The sequence below is a fragment of the Bos grunniens genome, chromosome 11 (assembly GCF_055505025.1).
Source record: "Bos grunniens cultivar Pamir isolate PY7600 chromosome 11, Bosgru_T2T1.0, whole genome shotgun sequence".
Lineage (NCBI taxonomy): Eukaryota > Metazoa > Chordata > Mammalia > Artiodactyla > Bovidae > Bos > Bos grunniens.
This window is the reverse complement of record NC_141175.1, coordinates 86,820,720-86,838,179: the sequence shown is the minus strand read 5'-3', so window position 1 is coordinate 86,838,179 and position 17,460 is coordinate 86,820,720. Positions and strand designations below refer to the sequence as shown.

The following is a 17,460-nucleotide window of genomic DNA, read 5'->3' as shown; positions in this document are numbered from 1 at the left end:
AAAGGCATTGGCTGTTGGTTCACTGCTTCCCTGGTAAGCACTTAAAAGTACGAAATTTCACACTGTAAGCCAGGACAGCAAGCACAGAAATGTAAGTGAGCGATAAGAAATGTAAATAGTTTCTCTAATTTTAATCCGTCTTTTCTTCAATCAAATGGCATTCTGAGGAAGAGCAAAGGTACTGGAGTTCTGTGAACTGATCATGCTGGAGCATCCCTGCGTCTCACCTGAACAGAGCTAGTCATGAGAACTGATCATGCTACAGCATCCCTGCGTCTCACCTGAACAGAGCTAGTCATGAGAACTGATCATGCTACAGCATCCCTGCGTCTCACCTGAACAGAGCTAGTCATGGTGCTCAGAGCAAACACTGTGGCACAATCCTTGATCGTCGACTGGCTGTCAAAGGCACCCTGGGTATCCATTAGCAGCACAGCCACCTAGGAATTTAAAAGTTAGAAACACTACGTAAAAACTCACCGACAGTGATTTATAAAAGTCAAATATAAAATGGTTACTATAAAAACCAGTAATTAAGTCAAGAAAAGTACATATCTCACACATTTTGACATAATAGTCCACATGTTTAAGTTATCGGATAATAAGATAAGAGTTCTGCATTGTTTTGCTCAAGAAATAAGGAAGAAAAAATAGTTTAAAAAAAAAAACTCTAAAAAGAATTTTACTTTTGTTCCATTAGGTCTCTCGATCACAAACACTTCATTCCAGACTTGTATGCCTGTTGTTTCTCTTTCGCAACCACCTCGCCATGTAAAGCCAGTCAATGGTTCATTGTTTCCACCAATCCAACTCTGAGAATCCTGTTGAAATCAAGCATAAATATAAAATAAAACACACAAAAATAAGAACTCAAAAGGAAGGTAGGAAATCACCCACTCTTTACAACACTGTAAATCAACTACACTTCAATAAAAATTTTAGGAAAAAAAGAAAGAAATCATCCACTCCTTATTTTATAGATAAGGACGGTACATCCAGGGAGATAAAATATACTGTAACATTACACAAGTAGTTACAAAAAAAAATCCCACATCCTTCACAGAGGGACCTGAACCTTCTCACATCTGCTCCCATTTTCACACTCTAGGCTTCTAGATAAGTGGGGTCACACCCACTTTTCCCACTTTGGAAAGACTTCCTATGTTCAAAATCATAAAAATAAGATACCAGCTATTTTGACACCTCCTTCTACAAAACCAAGTTCCAGACAGAATGACTGTCAAAACAGCACTGCTCTCTTAGAATAGCTTATATACTAAAATGTTTTCACACTGCCTTAATTTTCTCTTTAAAAAACATCAACTTTAAAAATAACCACAAGATTTGTATAAAATCTGATTCAAACAATCCAACTGTAAGTCTTTTTCAAAACCCAAAGGGAAATCTGAATCCAGACTGGGTATGGTATTAGATGGTGCTAAGTTGGGGTAAAGATGATTGTGTGAGGTAATAATGGCTTTGAGGTTGTACTAATAATAATAAAGTCTTATATAGTTAAAATAAATAAGTAAAAGGGCAGAGAGGAAAACAGATGAAATAAGACCAGGAAAATGTTGGCGGGTACACTGGAGTTCATTATATTCTACTATTTTGGGGTATATTTAAATTTTTCTATAATAAAATGTTTTAGCACATACATTACGGGACTAAACTGTTGTAATATTATAAAATTATATGAAATTTAATATACCATAGGCTAATTTATCTAGAAAATTAAATCTAGAATATGATAAATGAGTTAACTTTGACATATATTAAGAGCCCTCTACTTTAAGTATATTTAAAGCCCATATATCCTTTTCTCAAAGTACCTTCCCTCACAGGAAAAATTCCTTTGTTTCAGAAATACTTATAATAAGCTTTACTACATAGTCCAAAATAGATAACAAAGGTCCAATTAGGGGTGGAGAAAGATGTATAAGGTAGACTTAATGAGGAAAAGGCGGGAGACAAAAGTGTTGCCCAAATTATCACTACTTAATATGAAGATCAGTCTTAAACATCAGTGGGCTTCCCTGGTGGCTCAGATGGTAAAACACAAACCATCTATAATTATTATTCCACAGAACTCCATCCCCAGTTGTTACCAATCCTATCACTTACAAAATTCTCTTGGACTCTCTTCACTTTCAGTATCTTCAACTTAAGACCCTCATCCTCTGCTGGTCACAAGGCTGACACATGGTACAGCTCTATTTATACTATATACTACAGACTTGTGCTTCAAGAAGCACCCTTCACAGGGATCAGGGGATTAACAGTACACCCTAGATAAGCCCAGTTACGGTCTTGCACTGACTATACTTTTTAGATGCTCCAAATCACCTTGAACCTCCCTGTTGTACCCTCCAACCCATCCTTCCCAACTGTCACTTAATGTTCTCAACAAGAAATCTAAAATCATGCCATGGTCCCACTAAAAAGCCATCTGTGGCTCCCCATTTCTTTACAGGACCATCTGGAGATGTGTTGTATACAATCCACCTTTAATTTACATTTCCTATCTCTGCTCCTTATGTCCCCCCAACACACACACCTCTTCCAGTTTGTCCCACAACAAAAAAGGTCAATATTCCCAAATACATAGGTTGCTTAGCATCTCTATACCTTTGCTCAATCTGCTCTCAGCCTGGACTGAGTGGGTGGTCAGGAAAAGAAACTCCAACTTTTCTGAACTCTTAAAGCCTATTATTGACACTTCAGGTGGCTCCCTTTAAATGGCTTTGCACTGCAGTTCTTGTGTAAGTATTGCGAGCACGGGCTATAAACCCATCTGATTTACAAAACTGTTTCTACCAAAATGCCTTCCATATTCTAGTTCCTCACACATAGCACTTCATTCCCCGAAAGTGTCAAAGTGATATTTAATGAACTGATTCAACCTACACAAGTAACTTAAAAGAATTTATCCTATTAGAGAAATCTACTTTTATTCTACATATTACTTTTTACTTAATTACTTAATTTTACTTATTTTTTTCCCTATCTCTTCTATGAAAATTTAAGTTCCATGAAGAAAAAAAGTTTTGTCATTTTTTTCCTCTCAAAACACAGGATAGTATCCCCAGAACATAGAATAGTGCCTGGCTCGCAGTAGGTACTCAAAATATTTGCTCAATAAATACGTTAAATTTTTAAAATTAGTAAGCTTCAACATGTTCCTTTTTGCACATGGGTAAGAGAGATGGAAGAAATAAAATCCTTTCAATCACTGCTAGAAATAATACATGAATAAGAGTAAAACTGAATTTTAAAAAGTACAGATGACTGAAATCATAAACTAAGTAAGATGCTTGTTAACCTTACTATCTCCAAAAGAACTTTAAAAAGAATTGGTGTCTCATTAAAAAAGATGTACTAACTATATATTATCTCTTCTTGGTTTACCCTGTAATGGAAATGTTTACTAAATTGCTATTGTTCAGTCACTAAGTCGCCCAACTCTTTGTGACTCCATCCACTACAGCACATCAGGTTTTCCTGTCCTTCACTATCTCCTGGATGTTGCTCAAACTCATGTCATTGGGCTGGTGATGCCATTCAACCATCTCATCCTCTGTTGCCCGCTTCTCCTCTTGCCCTCAGTCTTTCCCAGCATCAGACAGTCTTTTCCAATGAGTCGCCTCTTCACATCAGATGGCCAAAGTACTGAAGCTCCAGCTTCACCATGAGTCCTTCAATGAACGTTCAGGGTTGATTTCCTTTAGGATTGACTGGTTTGACTCCTTGATCTTCAAGGGACTCTCAAGAGTCTTCTCCATCACCACAGTTCGAAAGCATCAATTCTTCAGCAATCAACTGTAGCCTGCCAGGCTCCTGTGTCCATGTAATTCTCCAGGCAAGAATACTGTAGTGGGTTACCATTTCCCCTCTAGGGTATCTTCCCAACCCAGGGATCAAACCTGGGTCTCCTGCACTGCCGGCAGGTCCTTTACCACTTGAGCCACCACAGCTTTCACTAATACGGACCTTGGTTGACAAAGTGATGTCTCTGTTTTTTAATGCGCTGTCTAGGTTTGTCACAGCTTTCCTTCCAAGGAGCAAGCATCTTTTAATTTCATGGCTGCAATTACCATCTGCAGTGATTTTGGAGCCTAAGAAAATAAAGTCTGTCAATATTTCCACTTTTTTTCCATTTATTTGCCATGAAGTGATGGGACTGGATGCCATGATTTACTTTTTTGAATGTTGAGTTTTAAGCCAGCTTTTTAACTCTTCCCTTTCACCCTCATCAAGACACTCTTTAGTTCCTCTTAGCTTTCTGCCATTAGAGTGATATCATCTGCATATCTGAAGTTGTTGGTATTTCTCCTGGCAATCTTGATTCCAGCTTGTGTGCTTCCTTCAGCCAGGCATTTCGCATGATGCACTCTGAATAGAAGTTAAATAAGCAGGGTGACAATATACAGCCTTGACATATTTCTTCCCTAATTTTGAACTGGTCCATAACTCCACATCCAGTTCTAACTGTTGTTTCTTGACCGGTACACAGGTTTCTCAGGAGGCACGTAAAGTGGTCTGGTATTCCCATCTTGTTAAGAATTTTCCAGAGTTTGTTGTGATCCATACAGTCAAAGGCTTTAGCGTAGTCAATGAAGCAGAAGTACTAAATTGATCAGTCAATAAAAGAATGAGAGAAAAGGTAAATCAGAGAACCTAATTAAAACCAGTTAAGTTTTGACATTTCAAAACATGAAATTAAGAAGTCTTGTTATTTCTCTAACATACTGAACACTGGTAAATTTAATATAGTCATTCAACAAATATTTATTGAACCCCTACTGTGTGCCAGCCACTGTTCTAGATTCAAGGGACAGAGCAGTGAAAAAGAACAAACATCTCTGCCCTCAGGAGGATGCTAATGAATTTGAGAAGGAGCCTCGCCCATAACAGAGACCGTCTGCTGTCATGAGTAGAAGCAAACTTAAGAACTTGAAAAACAGTAACCTGATACCATTTATTAATACAGGGACAAAAACTAAAAATTTAAAAAATTATCTTAATCCTCCAGTTCAAAAAAAAAAAAAAGCTTACTGAGTAAGTTCCAGTTGCAAAAGGCATCTCAGCTGAAAAGACTTGAACTTTGAATGTAGTCAAATATTACAGTGAATAAACAGAAATCCTTGCCAAAAAGACTCAGCAATATAATTATCAACAATAAAGAACCCCTACCTGCTCTAAACAATAAGAAACAAATTCTTATTTCACCATAGGAAAGATAACATTCTCTAGCAATGGAGATCAGAGAAGGCAATGGCACCCCACTCCAGTACTCCTGCCTGGAAAATCCCATGGACGGAGGAGCCTGGTGGGCTGCAGTCCATGGGGTCGCTAAGAGGCACGACTGAGCAACTTCACTTTCACTTTGCACTTTCATGCATTGAAGGAGGAAATGGCAACCCACTCCAGTGTTCTTGCCTGGAGAATCCCAGGGGCCGGGGAGCCTGGTGGGCTGCCATCTCTGGGGTCGCACAGAGTTGGACACGACTGAAGCAACTTAGCAGCAGCAATGGAAAAGGCAATGGCACCCCACTCCAGTACTCTTGCCTGGAAAACCCCATGGATGGAGAAGCCTGGTAGGCTGCAGTCCATGGGGTCACTAAGAGTTGGACACGACTGAGTGACTTCACTTTCACTTTTCACTGTCATGCACTGGAGAAGGAAATGGCAACCCACTCCAGTGTCCTTGCCTGGAGAATCCCAGGGACGGAGGAGCCTGGTGGGCTGCCGTCTATGGAGTCACACAGAGTCGGACACGACTGAAGCGACTCAGCAGCAGCAGCAACAAAGTGAAACAAAAGCTAGGTAAATTTGCACACTGAGTTGGTAGTCCAGCCAGGTCTCCTAACTTCAACAATGGGCATGCCAGAAGATAAAGGTGCACTGAGAAGCCGTAACAACTCAACACAGCTATAAGGAAAATGGACAGAAGGATGAAATTAAAGATCCAAGTAACTGTACAACAAAACAGCAGATCCTTCGAGCTATGAAGCATTCCCCATAAAAACATAACAGATAAAAATCTTAATCTGTATAAACTAGTACTTAACTTAGGAGGTAGGTTATTAACACCAAACGCCAAACGATAGAATAAGCTAATACTAACATTCTGACCACCAAGCATAACTTAGAGTTTTCGTTTGAATATGTAAGAATACTCTGCAAGTCCTAGAGCAAATTAAGAAACATTAGACTTTTAAAACAATTTTAAAACTGTCTAACATCTTACCCATCTTCTCATCCAACTCTTCCCTTTTGGGGCTGGACAGACAGATAACATAATGACTGACCTAACTCACAAGTTCAGACAAAGGACAACTATATCAACTTAGCTACACGCGAAAGAAGAATAAGTTTAAATAATCTTTTTTTCTTATGATTCTGGTTAAAAGCTGACCTTGACCTGGAAGACACACTTAGTAAAATAAGCCAGATACAAAATAACAAAATTGTACAACTATACTTAAATGAAATATCTAGAGCAGTTAAACTCATTGAGACAGAAAGTGGAAAAGCAGTTATCAGGGGCTGGAAGAAAGAGTTTATTGTGTACAGATCTTTAGTCTGGGAAAATGAAAAAGTTCTGGAAATGTATTGGTGATGATGACTGCACAATAATATGAACAGTCTTAATGCCATTTAAATTGTACACTTAAAAGTGACTAAAAAGGTAAATTGTTATGCATTTTTTAACCACAATTTTTCAAGTGTACTTAAGTGCTACTAGAACAGGAAAGGGAAAACACTTCTAGTTATTGATGTTTGGTGTTGAGATCTGATTTTATAGCCTTCCACTGGACTTCCAGTCTCAGTGCTCCCATGTATAAAGCTAATATAAAAAAGCATATCAGCCTCGAAAGAAAAAGCTCAACATGAAAATCAATGACCTTTCTTTCTTTTTGATCAGAGAATCAAGGTCACAGGGCAAATTGCACACTGAACTCTGGAGAGAGGCAAATACAAAGAATTGCAAGCTGAAAATCAGTTTACCAGAAGCAGAAACTGCTAGAGCAAACTGAAGAAACACTTAAATAAATACGGACAAACTGCTAAAAGCTAAAAGAAACTAGCTTGAGACCTAAGAGCTCTTCATTTTTACCACAAGAAGTTCCCTGAGGTTCTCTCTTTCTGTTTGTTTTGACCCTGCACATGGTTTGCGGAATCTTAGTTCCTCAACCAGGGATTGAACCCAAGCCGTGGCAGTGAAAGCACTGAGCCCTAACAACTGGACCACCAGGGAATTCCCTGCAACCATTTCCAAACACACAGAGGGGCAAACAAGCCCTGAGAGCAGTCCCCACTAACGAAGGCCAGCCCTTCAAGGCAAACTACCTGATCAGAGCTTTATCTAACCCTGGGAAAGTCCAATTCATCAACTCCAGTTCCCTCTAGCCTTCCTGTTTCAAGTAAAGGGAGAAAAAAAATTTCTGAAGGTCATAGCCCAGGGACTCAGGTCCACTTACAAAACTGAGATTTAATCATAAAATGATAAAGCTCTCCTCACGCACACATTACCACCACATCAATTAGTGGATTACAACTGACACATCGGCAAGACACAGATTCTATTTAAGGAGTTCTTAGGGAAACCCAAGGACAATGGAAGTGGGACAGAATACTGAAGTCTCTGGGATCTAAAGCAGCAAACACTAACCACATCTCTGAGCTAGAACTAGATGAACAAAACTTCACAGTAAAAGCTTAACTCTCAGTTCCTATTTTCTGATAGTTCACATCTGATAAGTACAAGCCATGTACTTTCCTCAAAAGTTGAGGAAAAACAGACTGATGAGACAAAGCAACCTTAAGAATCAAACTCAGGTATGTTGCAGATTTTGAAATACTAGACAGGAAATTTAAAGTAACTAAGGTAAATATCATAAAAGCTCTAATTTTAAAAAGTGGAAACCGTGCAAAAACAAGTAATGTAAGCAGAGAGATGGAAACTCTAAGCTAGAATCAAAAGAAAATGCTAGATAGAAAAATACTATTATAGAAATAAAGAATACCTTTAATATACCTGGGCTTTCCTTGTGGCTCAGCTGGTGAAGAATCCGCTTGCACTGCGGAGACCTGGGTTCAATCCCTGGGTTGGGAAGACCCGCTGGAGAAGGGAAAGGCTACCCACTCCAGTATTCTGGCCTGGAGAATTCCATGGACTGTATAGTCTCTGGGGTCACAAAGAGTTGGACACAACTGAGCGACTTTCACTTTTAATATACTTATCCACAGACTGGACACATCAACAAAAGAATCAGTGAACACAAAAATGTATCAACAGAAACTTCCCAAACTGAAATGCATAGACAAAAAAGGATAAGAATAACAGAAGAAACTATTCAAGAACTGTGGGACAATTACAAAAAGGTATAAATAGGCATGGCTTCCCTGGTGGCTCAGTGGTAAAGAATCTGCTTGCAAGCAGGAGACGTGGGTTCGATCCCTGGGTCGGGAAGGTATACTGGAGGAGGAGATGGCAACCCACTCCAGTATTCTTGCCTGGAAAAGCCTATGGACAGAGGAGCCTGGTGGGCTATAGTCATAGTCCATGGGGTCATAAAGAGTCGGACATGACTGAGTGACTAAACCAGTAAGTAGGTATAATGGGAATACCAGAAGGAGAAGGGGAAAAGGCATAAAAGAAACATCAGAAGTCATCAATTCAGTTCAGTTGCTCAGTCATGTTTGACTCTGCCACCCCATGGACTGCAGCAGACCAGGCTTCCCTGCCTATCACCAACTCCTGGAGCTTGTTCAAACTCATGTCCATCGAGTCTGTGATGCCATCCAATCATTTCACCCTGTGTCAGCCCCTTCTCCTGCTGCCTTCAATCTTTCCCAGCATCAGGGTCTTTTCAAATGAGTCAGTTCTTCACATCAGATGGCCAAAGTACTGAAGTTTCAGCTTCAGCATCAGTCCTTCCAATGAATATTCAGGACTGATTTCCTTTAGGATGGACTGGTTGAACCGCCTTGCAGTCCAAGGGACTCTCAAGAATCTTCTCCAACACCACGGTTCAAAAGCATCAATTCTTCAGTGCTCAGCTTTCTTTATAGTCCAACTCTCACATCCACACATGACTACTGGAAAAACCATAGCTTGACTAGATAGACCTTTGTCAGCAAAGTAGTATCTCTGCTTTTTAATATGCTGTCTAGGTTGGTCATAACTTTTCTTCCAAGGAGCAAGTGTCTTTAATTTCATGGTAATAATGGCTGAGAATTTTCTAAAATTAATGACGAATACTAAAGAACAGATCTAAGACAATCAGATAACACCAAACAAGATAAATATCAAAAGATCTATACCAGGCGTATCACAGCCTAAATGCAAAATGACAAAGACTAAAAGGAAATCCCAAAAGAAAACAAAGACAAAAACACATATCTACAGATGATCAAGGAACGATAAGAATCACTTTGGACTTCTAGTCTGAAACCATACAAACAGGAAGAAAATGGAATGAAATATGTAAAGTGTTAAAAGAAAAAAGCCACCAACCTAAAATTCTGTATCCAGTAAAAGTTACCCTACAAAAGTGAAGGAGAACTAAATTCTTCCTTAGATAAAAAATGAAGGATGTTGTCACCAGTACACCTGCCTTGCAAGAAATGTTAAAAGTTCTTCACACAGAAAGAAAATAATACACGTTGGAAACTCAAACATATATATATATATATATAAGAGTATCAGAGAAAGACAAGAAAATCTTTTATTCTTCTCTTAATTCATTTAATAGACAACAGCATATCCAAAGTTCTAATTGCGACAATGTATTAGGCGATTATAGTACATACGGAGGACTGGGAATAAGATACCTGTACTACCCATAAAGCAGTATAGTAATATTCTAAAAGCAAACTTAGATCAGTTGTAAATGTATATTGCAAACTCCAGGCAATTAGATTTTTTTAATGTTTAAATAAATATAATAGATACACTAAGAAAGAATAGAATGTGGAATCATATAAAATAGTCAATTAAAGCTAAAGAAGGCAGAAAAAGAGAATAAAAAAGAACCAAGTATAACAAGTATCAATAATCACTTCAGACATGCATGACTGAAATAAACCAATTAAATGAAAGAAACTGTCACTGGATTAAAAATAAATCCAACTATCTGCTGTCCACAAAAAAACCCAGTTTAAACATAAAGAAAAGGAATGGAGAAAGACATACAATGCTAACACTAATCAAATAAAAGCTAGAGTAGCTATACTAATTTCAGACAGAGCTGACTTTAAGACAAGGAAATTATCATTATAAAGAGTGGTAATACATAATGATAAAAGGAGTCATTCATTTCTCCAGAAAAACTTGACACTCTTCAATGTGTATGTGCTTAATAAGAAAGCATCAAAATATATGAATTCCAAGGAGAAACAAGAAAATCCACTATTACACTTGGAGACTTCAACACCCCTCAATCAGTAATTGACGGATCCAGAAGACAAACTATCAGTTCCCTGATAGTACAGTTGGAAAGAATCCCCCTGCAATGCAGCAGACCCTGGTTCAATTCCTGGGTAGGGAAGACCCACTGGAGAAGGAATAGGCTACCCACTCCAGTATTCTTGGGCTTCCTTTGTGGCTCAGCTGATGAAGAATCCACCTGCCATGTGGGAGACCTGGGTTCGATGATTGGATTGGGAAGATCCCCTGGAGAAGGGAAAGGCTACCCACTCCAGTATTCTGGCCTGGAGAATTCCATGGACTATACAGTCCATGGTTGCAAAGAGTCGGGACATGACTGAGCGACTTTCACTTTCAAAGATACAGCTGAACTAAACAGCACCAACATTAAAGCAGATCTAACTGACCTTATAGAATCCTTCATCCAACAACGGAATACACATTCCTCTCAGTCTCATACACAACATTCCCCAATAGAATAGAACCCTGGGCTTTAAAACACACCTTAAAATAAACTTTAAAGAACAGATCATACAAAGCATGTTCTCAGACCACAAATGAATTAAACTAGTGACCAATAATGTAAACATAGTTGGAAAACCCCAAAACAGTAGAAGTTTACACAACACACTTCTAAATAACACATGGGTCAAAAAAATCCCAACAGAAATTTTTAAGTATTTTGAACTAAATGAAAATGAGAAAAACAACTTATGAAAACATGTGAAATGCAGTGACAGCAATGATTAGAAAAGAATTTATAGAAATGGGTGCACATATTAGGAAAGAGATCTAAAACCAAAACTAGAAGAATAATTTAACCTAAAGAAGCAGAATAAAATTACAGCAGAAACCTTAATAACACTGAACATAAGAAAACAGGATATCAAGACAACAGGAAAAAAAAAAAAATCAAACCAAAGCTGGTCCTTTAAAAGATCAATAAAATTGTTTTGAGCGAGAAAAGATAAATTAAAAATATCAGAAATCAGAGGAGTCAAAACTACTAATCTCATGGACTTTAGAAAGATAATAAAAGAATATTAAGAACAATTCTATGCCCACAATTTTGATAACTGACTTGAAGTGGATTGATTATCTGTAAGACATAACCTAGCAAACTCACATGAGAAAAAAATACATCATCTGAATAGGTCTGTATCTACTAATGAAATTTAATCAACAATTAATAACCTTCAAAAAAAGAATGAACTAAGTTCAGACAGTTTCACTGCTAAGTTCTTCCAAACATTTAAGGAAGAAATGATACTAGTTCTCCCTAAACTTTCCCAGGACATAGAAGCAGAGGGAATACTTCCTAATTCCTTCTATGAGGCCAGTGCTATCTTAATATCAAAACCAAATGAAGACATTACAAAAAAGAAAACTAAAGACCAATATATTTCAGGAATACAGATGTAATAATACTCAACAAAATATTAGAAAATTGAATCCAACAATGTATAAAAAGAATTATATACCACAACTAAGTGGACTGTTCTCGGGATGCAAGGCTAACTGAACATTCAAAAAATATGATCCATTTCACTGAAAAAGTGAGAGGATTCCAGAAAAATATCTATTTCTGCTGTACTGACTATGCCAAAGCCTCTGACTGTGTGGATTACAACAAACTGTGGAAAATTCTTAAAGAGATGGGAATACCAGACCACCTGACCTGCCACCTAAGAAATCTGTACGCAGGTCAAGAAGCAACAGTTAGAACTGGACATGGAACAACAGACTGGTTCCAAATTGGGAAAGAATTACATCAAGGTTATATATTTTCACCTTGCTTATTTAACTTATATGCAGAGTACATCATGAGAAATGCTGGACTGGATAAAGCACAAGCTGGAATCAAGACTGCCAGAAGAAATATCAGTAACCTCAGATACGCAGATGACACCATCTTTATGGCAGAAAGCGAAAAAGAACTAAAGAGCCTCTTGATGAAAGTGAAAGAGGAGAGTGAAAAAGTTGGCTTAAAACTCAACATTCAAAAAACTAAAATCATGGCATCTAGTCTCAATCACTTCATGGCAAACAGATGGGGAAACAATGGAAACAGTGACAGACTTTATTTTGGGGGGCTCCAAAATCACTGCAGATGGTGACTGCAGCCATGAAATTAAAAGACGTTTGCTCCTTGGAAGAAAAGTCATGACCAACCTAGACAACATATTAAAAAGCAGAGTCATTACTTTGACAACAAAGGTCTGTATAGTCAAAGCTATTGTTTTTCCAGTAGTCACGTATGGATGTGAGAGTTGCACTATAAAGAAAGCTGAGTGCCGAAGAATTGATGCTTTTGAACTGTGGTGTTCGAGAAGATTCTTGAGAGTCCCTCGGACTGCGAGGAGAACCAACCAGTCAATCCTAAAGGAAATTAGTCCTGAATATTCATTGGAAGGACTGATATTGAAGCTGAAGCTCCAATATTTTGGCCACCTGATGCAAATAACTGACTCATTTGCAAAGACCCTAATGTTGGGAAGGATTGAAGGCAGGAGAAGGGCCTGACAGAAGATGAGATGGTTAATGACATCACCGACTCAATGGATATGAGTTTGAGTAGGCTCCAGGAGTTGGTAATGGATAGGGAAGCCCTGCGTGCTGCAGTCCATGGGGTCACAAACAGTCAGACACAACTGAGAGACTGAACTGATCAAATCAACAGACTAAAGAAAAACCATATGATCATATGAATAGATGCAGAAAAGGCATCTGACAAAATCCAATGTCCATTCATGATTTTAAAAGCAAACAAAAACTGTCTTAGCACACTAGAAAAAGAGAACTTCCTGAACCTAACAATATCTCCAAAAAAATTCTACAGCTAACATCATACACAGTGGTGAAAACCTAGGTGTTTCTCCCTAAAGGTTAGGAAAGCAATAAGAAGACATGTTCTTATCACCTGTATTGTACTGGAGAGTCTAGCCAGCACAATCAGCCAAGAAAAAGAGATAAGAGGTACTCAGATTAGAAGGGAAAAAGGAAAACTATATTTACAGATGACATGGTCATATATATATATATACACACATATATATATATGTATTTCTGCTTTATTGACTATGCCAAAGCCTTTGACTGTATGGATCACAATAAACTGTGGAAAAATCTTTAAGAGATGGGAATACCAGACCACCTGATCTGCCTCTTGAGAAATGCGTATGCAGGTCAGGAAGCAACAGTTAGAACTGGACATGGAACAGCAGACTGGTTCCAAATAGGAAAAAGAGTTCATCAAGGTTGTATATTGTCACCCTGTTTATTTAACTTATATGCAGAGTACATCATGAGAAACACTGGACTGGAAGAAACACAAGCTGGAATCAAGATTGCCGGGAGAAATATCAATAACCTCAGATATGCAGATGATACCACCCTTACGGCAGAAAGTGCAGAGGAACTAAAAAGCCTCTTGATGAAAGTGAGAGTGGAGAGTGAAAAAGTTGGCTTAAAGCTCAACATTCAGAAAATAAAGATCATGGCATCCGGTCCCACCACTTCATGGGAAATAGATGGGGAAACAGTGGAAACAGTGTCAGACTTTATTTTTCTGGGCTCCAAAGTCACTGTAGATGGTGACTGCAGCCATGAAATTAAAAGATGCTTACTCCTTGGAAGGAAAGTTATGACCAACCTAGATAGCATATTCAAAAGCAGAGACATTACTTTGCCAACAAAGGTTCGTCTAGTCAAGGCTATGGTTTTTCCTGTGGTCATGTATGGATGTGAGAGTTGGACTGTGAAGAAGGCTGAGCATTGAAGAATTGATGCTTCTGAACTGTGGTGTTGGAGAAGACTCTTGAGAGTCCCCTGGACTGCAAGGAAATCCAACCAGTCCATTCTGAAGGAGATCAGCCCTGGGATTTCTTTGGAAGGAATGATGCTAAAGCTGAAACTCCAGTACTTTGGCCACCTCATGCGAAGAGCTGACTCATTGGAAAAGACTCTGATGCTGGGAGGGATTGGGGGCAGGAGGAGAAGGGGACAGCAGAGGATGAGATGGCTGGATGGCATCACTGACTCAATGGACGTGAGTCTGGGTGAACTCTGGGAGTTGGTGATGGACAGGGAGGCCTGGCGTGCTGCGATTCATGGGGTCGCAAAGAGTCGGACACGACTGAGCGACTGATCTGATCTGATCTGATAGAGAGAAAACATTTAAAAAGTCCACTAAAAAGCTACTGGAATGAATAAATGAGTTAAACAAGATTTCAGGATAAAAGATCAATATAAAAATATCAATTGTATACTTACAACGAACAACCTGAAAATGAAATTAAGAAAACAATTATATTTATATCATCATCAAATCAGGAGTAAATTTAACAAAAGTATAAAAAATACAAACTACAAAACATTCTCCCCCCCCAAGCTGGATTTATTTATTTAAAGACGACCCACATAAATGGAAAAACATGTCATGTTCAAAGATCAAAGTGCTTAATATTCAGACAACATTACCCAAACTGATCTTTTAGATTCAATACAATCACCAACAGAATCCCAACTAACCTCCCATAGAATCAGAGAGACAGTAAATAAGATTATAGTTCCTTAGGGAGAGAGGCTGGGAGAAGAGGTTATAGGGGATAGGTGGGTTAACAGCTTAAAAGTACAGGGCTTCATATTTTTCATTCTGAGATGGTAAAAATGTTCTAAAATTTATTGTGATGATGATTATACAACTGTGAATATACTAAAATCATGGGACTGTATACTACAGGTTTCAAGTAGATGAAATTATATATTATATATGAATCATACCTCAATAAAGCTGTTAAAAGAAAAACAAAGTATCAAATACACTTAGTACATGAACTTAACAAAAGACTCCCAGCCATACAAAACCCACCCTATAACACTACAGAAGTCTAAGAGGAAAAAGAATGGTCCACTGGCAGTTCTGTTAAATGTCCATATACTACTGCAATGTGGCATAAATTGTTATTTTAACTTGCTTCTTGACAAAAGGATTACAGTGAACATTCTCTAAAGCATCTATAGAAAATACATCCTATTAACTATAAAAAGAAACGTTGCAAGAAAAAAAAAAGTTTTAAGAGAAAAAAGAAATCTTGAACTAGAACTCATGAGTCAAACATCAAAATTGTCCCAGGGGGAATAGGGGAATGAAGCAGGGAGTTATTAATTACTTAAAAATTTCTTTCTCCTCCAAAAAAAGTTAGTATTAAGGAACTTGAATTCTATAAAACTGTTTTAACTCCCCAACTGTTTTAAAGCTGGTGTTTGAGTAATTAGTGCTTATGTATAACAGTATTATTACTTGAGATATTCTTCAAAAAATGACCTCATAAAGTCAATTATTTTAGAGGAAGTAAACTTTCACTTGCAAGAACAAATACTTTGGAGTAGGAAAAGGTCTACTGGAAAAAATAATTAATGCTCTCTCAAGTACAAAACTGAAATAAGTGATAACATAGGTATAATACTTTTGATATCACAAAACAGGCAGTACATACATTTGGGGCTTAAAGCTAGAAAGGTATTTCAAAGGCTACAGATGACAAAACATTTTCAGGGAACAAGTACAGAAACGCAACCAAGAAAGGCCCTCCTAAAACATGGCAGTAAGGACTTTGAACAACGTATTGTAGCCTCCTCCACGTCATCTGTTTCTGATTCCTCTGGCTTTGGCAACATTTGGTGAAGCCTTCTAAGTGAAATTACACTAATTTTAAATCTGCATATGAAAGAACAGAAATATACAATTCAGAAATCAAGGGGGGAAAATCTAATATGCTAACAGAAAGAAAGTAGTCAATAGTCCACATAACCTCTATACCCAACTCTTTAGCATATTTTCAGCAGACAAAATTAGACCACCGATTTTTATTTTTCCTTACTGAATCTTAAAACTCTGACCAAGTTCTGCCTGCTTCTTACATAAGCAAAAATAGTAACAATATCAAATTTTCAATTTCACCAGTTTGTTACATAAGTTATATTCAGTGTATCACTTGGAATAGGTGAAATATTCAAAAGCAAATTCAGTTAAAGCAATAATTAAATGAATAAGCTATACTTCTACATCAAATCTGGCAATTTTATGAGCATATGAACCCGAACAAAGTGATGCCTTAAAATTTTAAAAATGCACATCTATCAGAATGGCTAAATGACAGTATTGTTTTATAAAATGTAAAGGAACTGTAAGTCTTTACACATAGCTGATGGGAGTACAAAATTGGTAAACCCACTATTGAAAAAATTTTGATCCTAACATTCCTACTCCTGGGTATAAACTCAACAGAAATAAGTGCTTACTTCACCAAGACTTTTATAAGAACATTCATCATAGCTTGATCCATAACAAACAAAAATTACCAACAACCCATAAGACTGTCAATTCAAATTCAGATCAGTTCAGTCGCTCAGTCATGTCTGACTCTTTGCGACCCCATGGACTGCAGCACACCAGGACTCTCTGTCCATCATCAACTCCCGGAGTTTACCCAAACTCATGTCCATCGAGTTGGTGATGCCATCCAACCATTTCAAACTCTGTCATCCCCTTTCCTCCCGCCCCAAATCCTTCCCAATATCAGGGTCTTTTCAAATGAGTCAGCTGTTTGCATCAGGTGGCCAAAATATTGGAGCTTCAGCTTCAACATCAGTCCTTCCAATGAACACTCAGGACTGATCTCCTTTAGGATGGACTGGTTGGATCTCCTTACAGTCCAAGGCACTCTCAAGAATCTTCTCCAACACCACAGTTCAAAAGCATCAATTCTTCGGCACTCAGCTTTATAGTCCAACTCTCACATCCATACGTGATTACTGGGAAAACCTTAGCCTTGACTAGACGGACCTTTGTTAGCAAAGTAATGTCTCTGCTTTTTAATATATTGTCTAGGTTGGTCATAACTTTCCTTCCAAGGAGTAAGCGTCTTTTAACTTCATGGCTGCAGTCACCATCTGCAGTGATTTTGGAGCCCCCCAAAATTAAAGTCTGACACTGTTTCCATTGTTTCCCCATCTATTTGCCA

The 17,460-nt window shown here is 38.0% G+C and overlaps 1 protein-coding gene across 6 annotated transcripts in view; it reads right to left on the bottom strand.

Annotated features, from left to right (window-relative positions):
- The window catches only part of ATL2 (atlastin GTPase 2), a 67,343-nt gene that overhangs the window by 16,262 nt on the left and 33,621 nt on the right, over positions 1-17,460 (bottom strand). For 5 of the 6 annotated variants that reach the window (XM_086327397.1, XM_086327399.1, XM_086327403.1 and 2 more), the window contains 2 exons: positions 687-821; positions 336-440 (listed from right to left, as the gene is read on the bottom strand). In XM_086327397.1, coding sequence (XP_086183523.1) covers positions 336-440; positions 687-821 — 240 coding nt within the window. Of the gene's footprint in view, positions 1-227; positions 255-335; positions 441-686; positions 822-17,460 lie in introns of those variants that run through there. The other variant, XM_086327402.1, reaches the window with a different exon arrangement.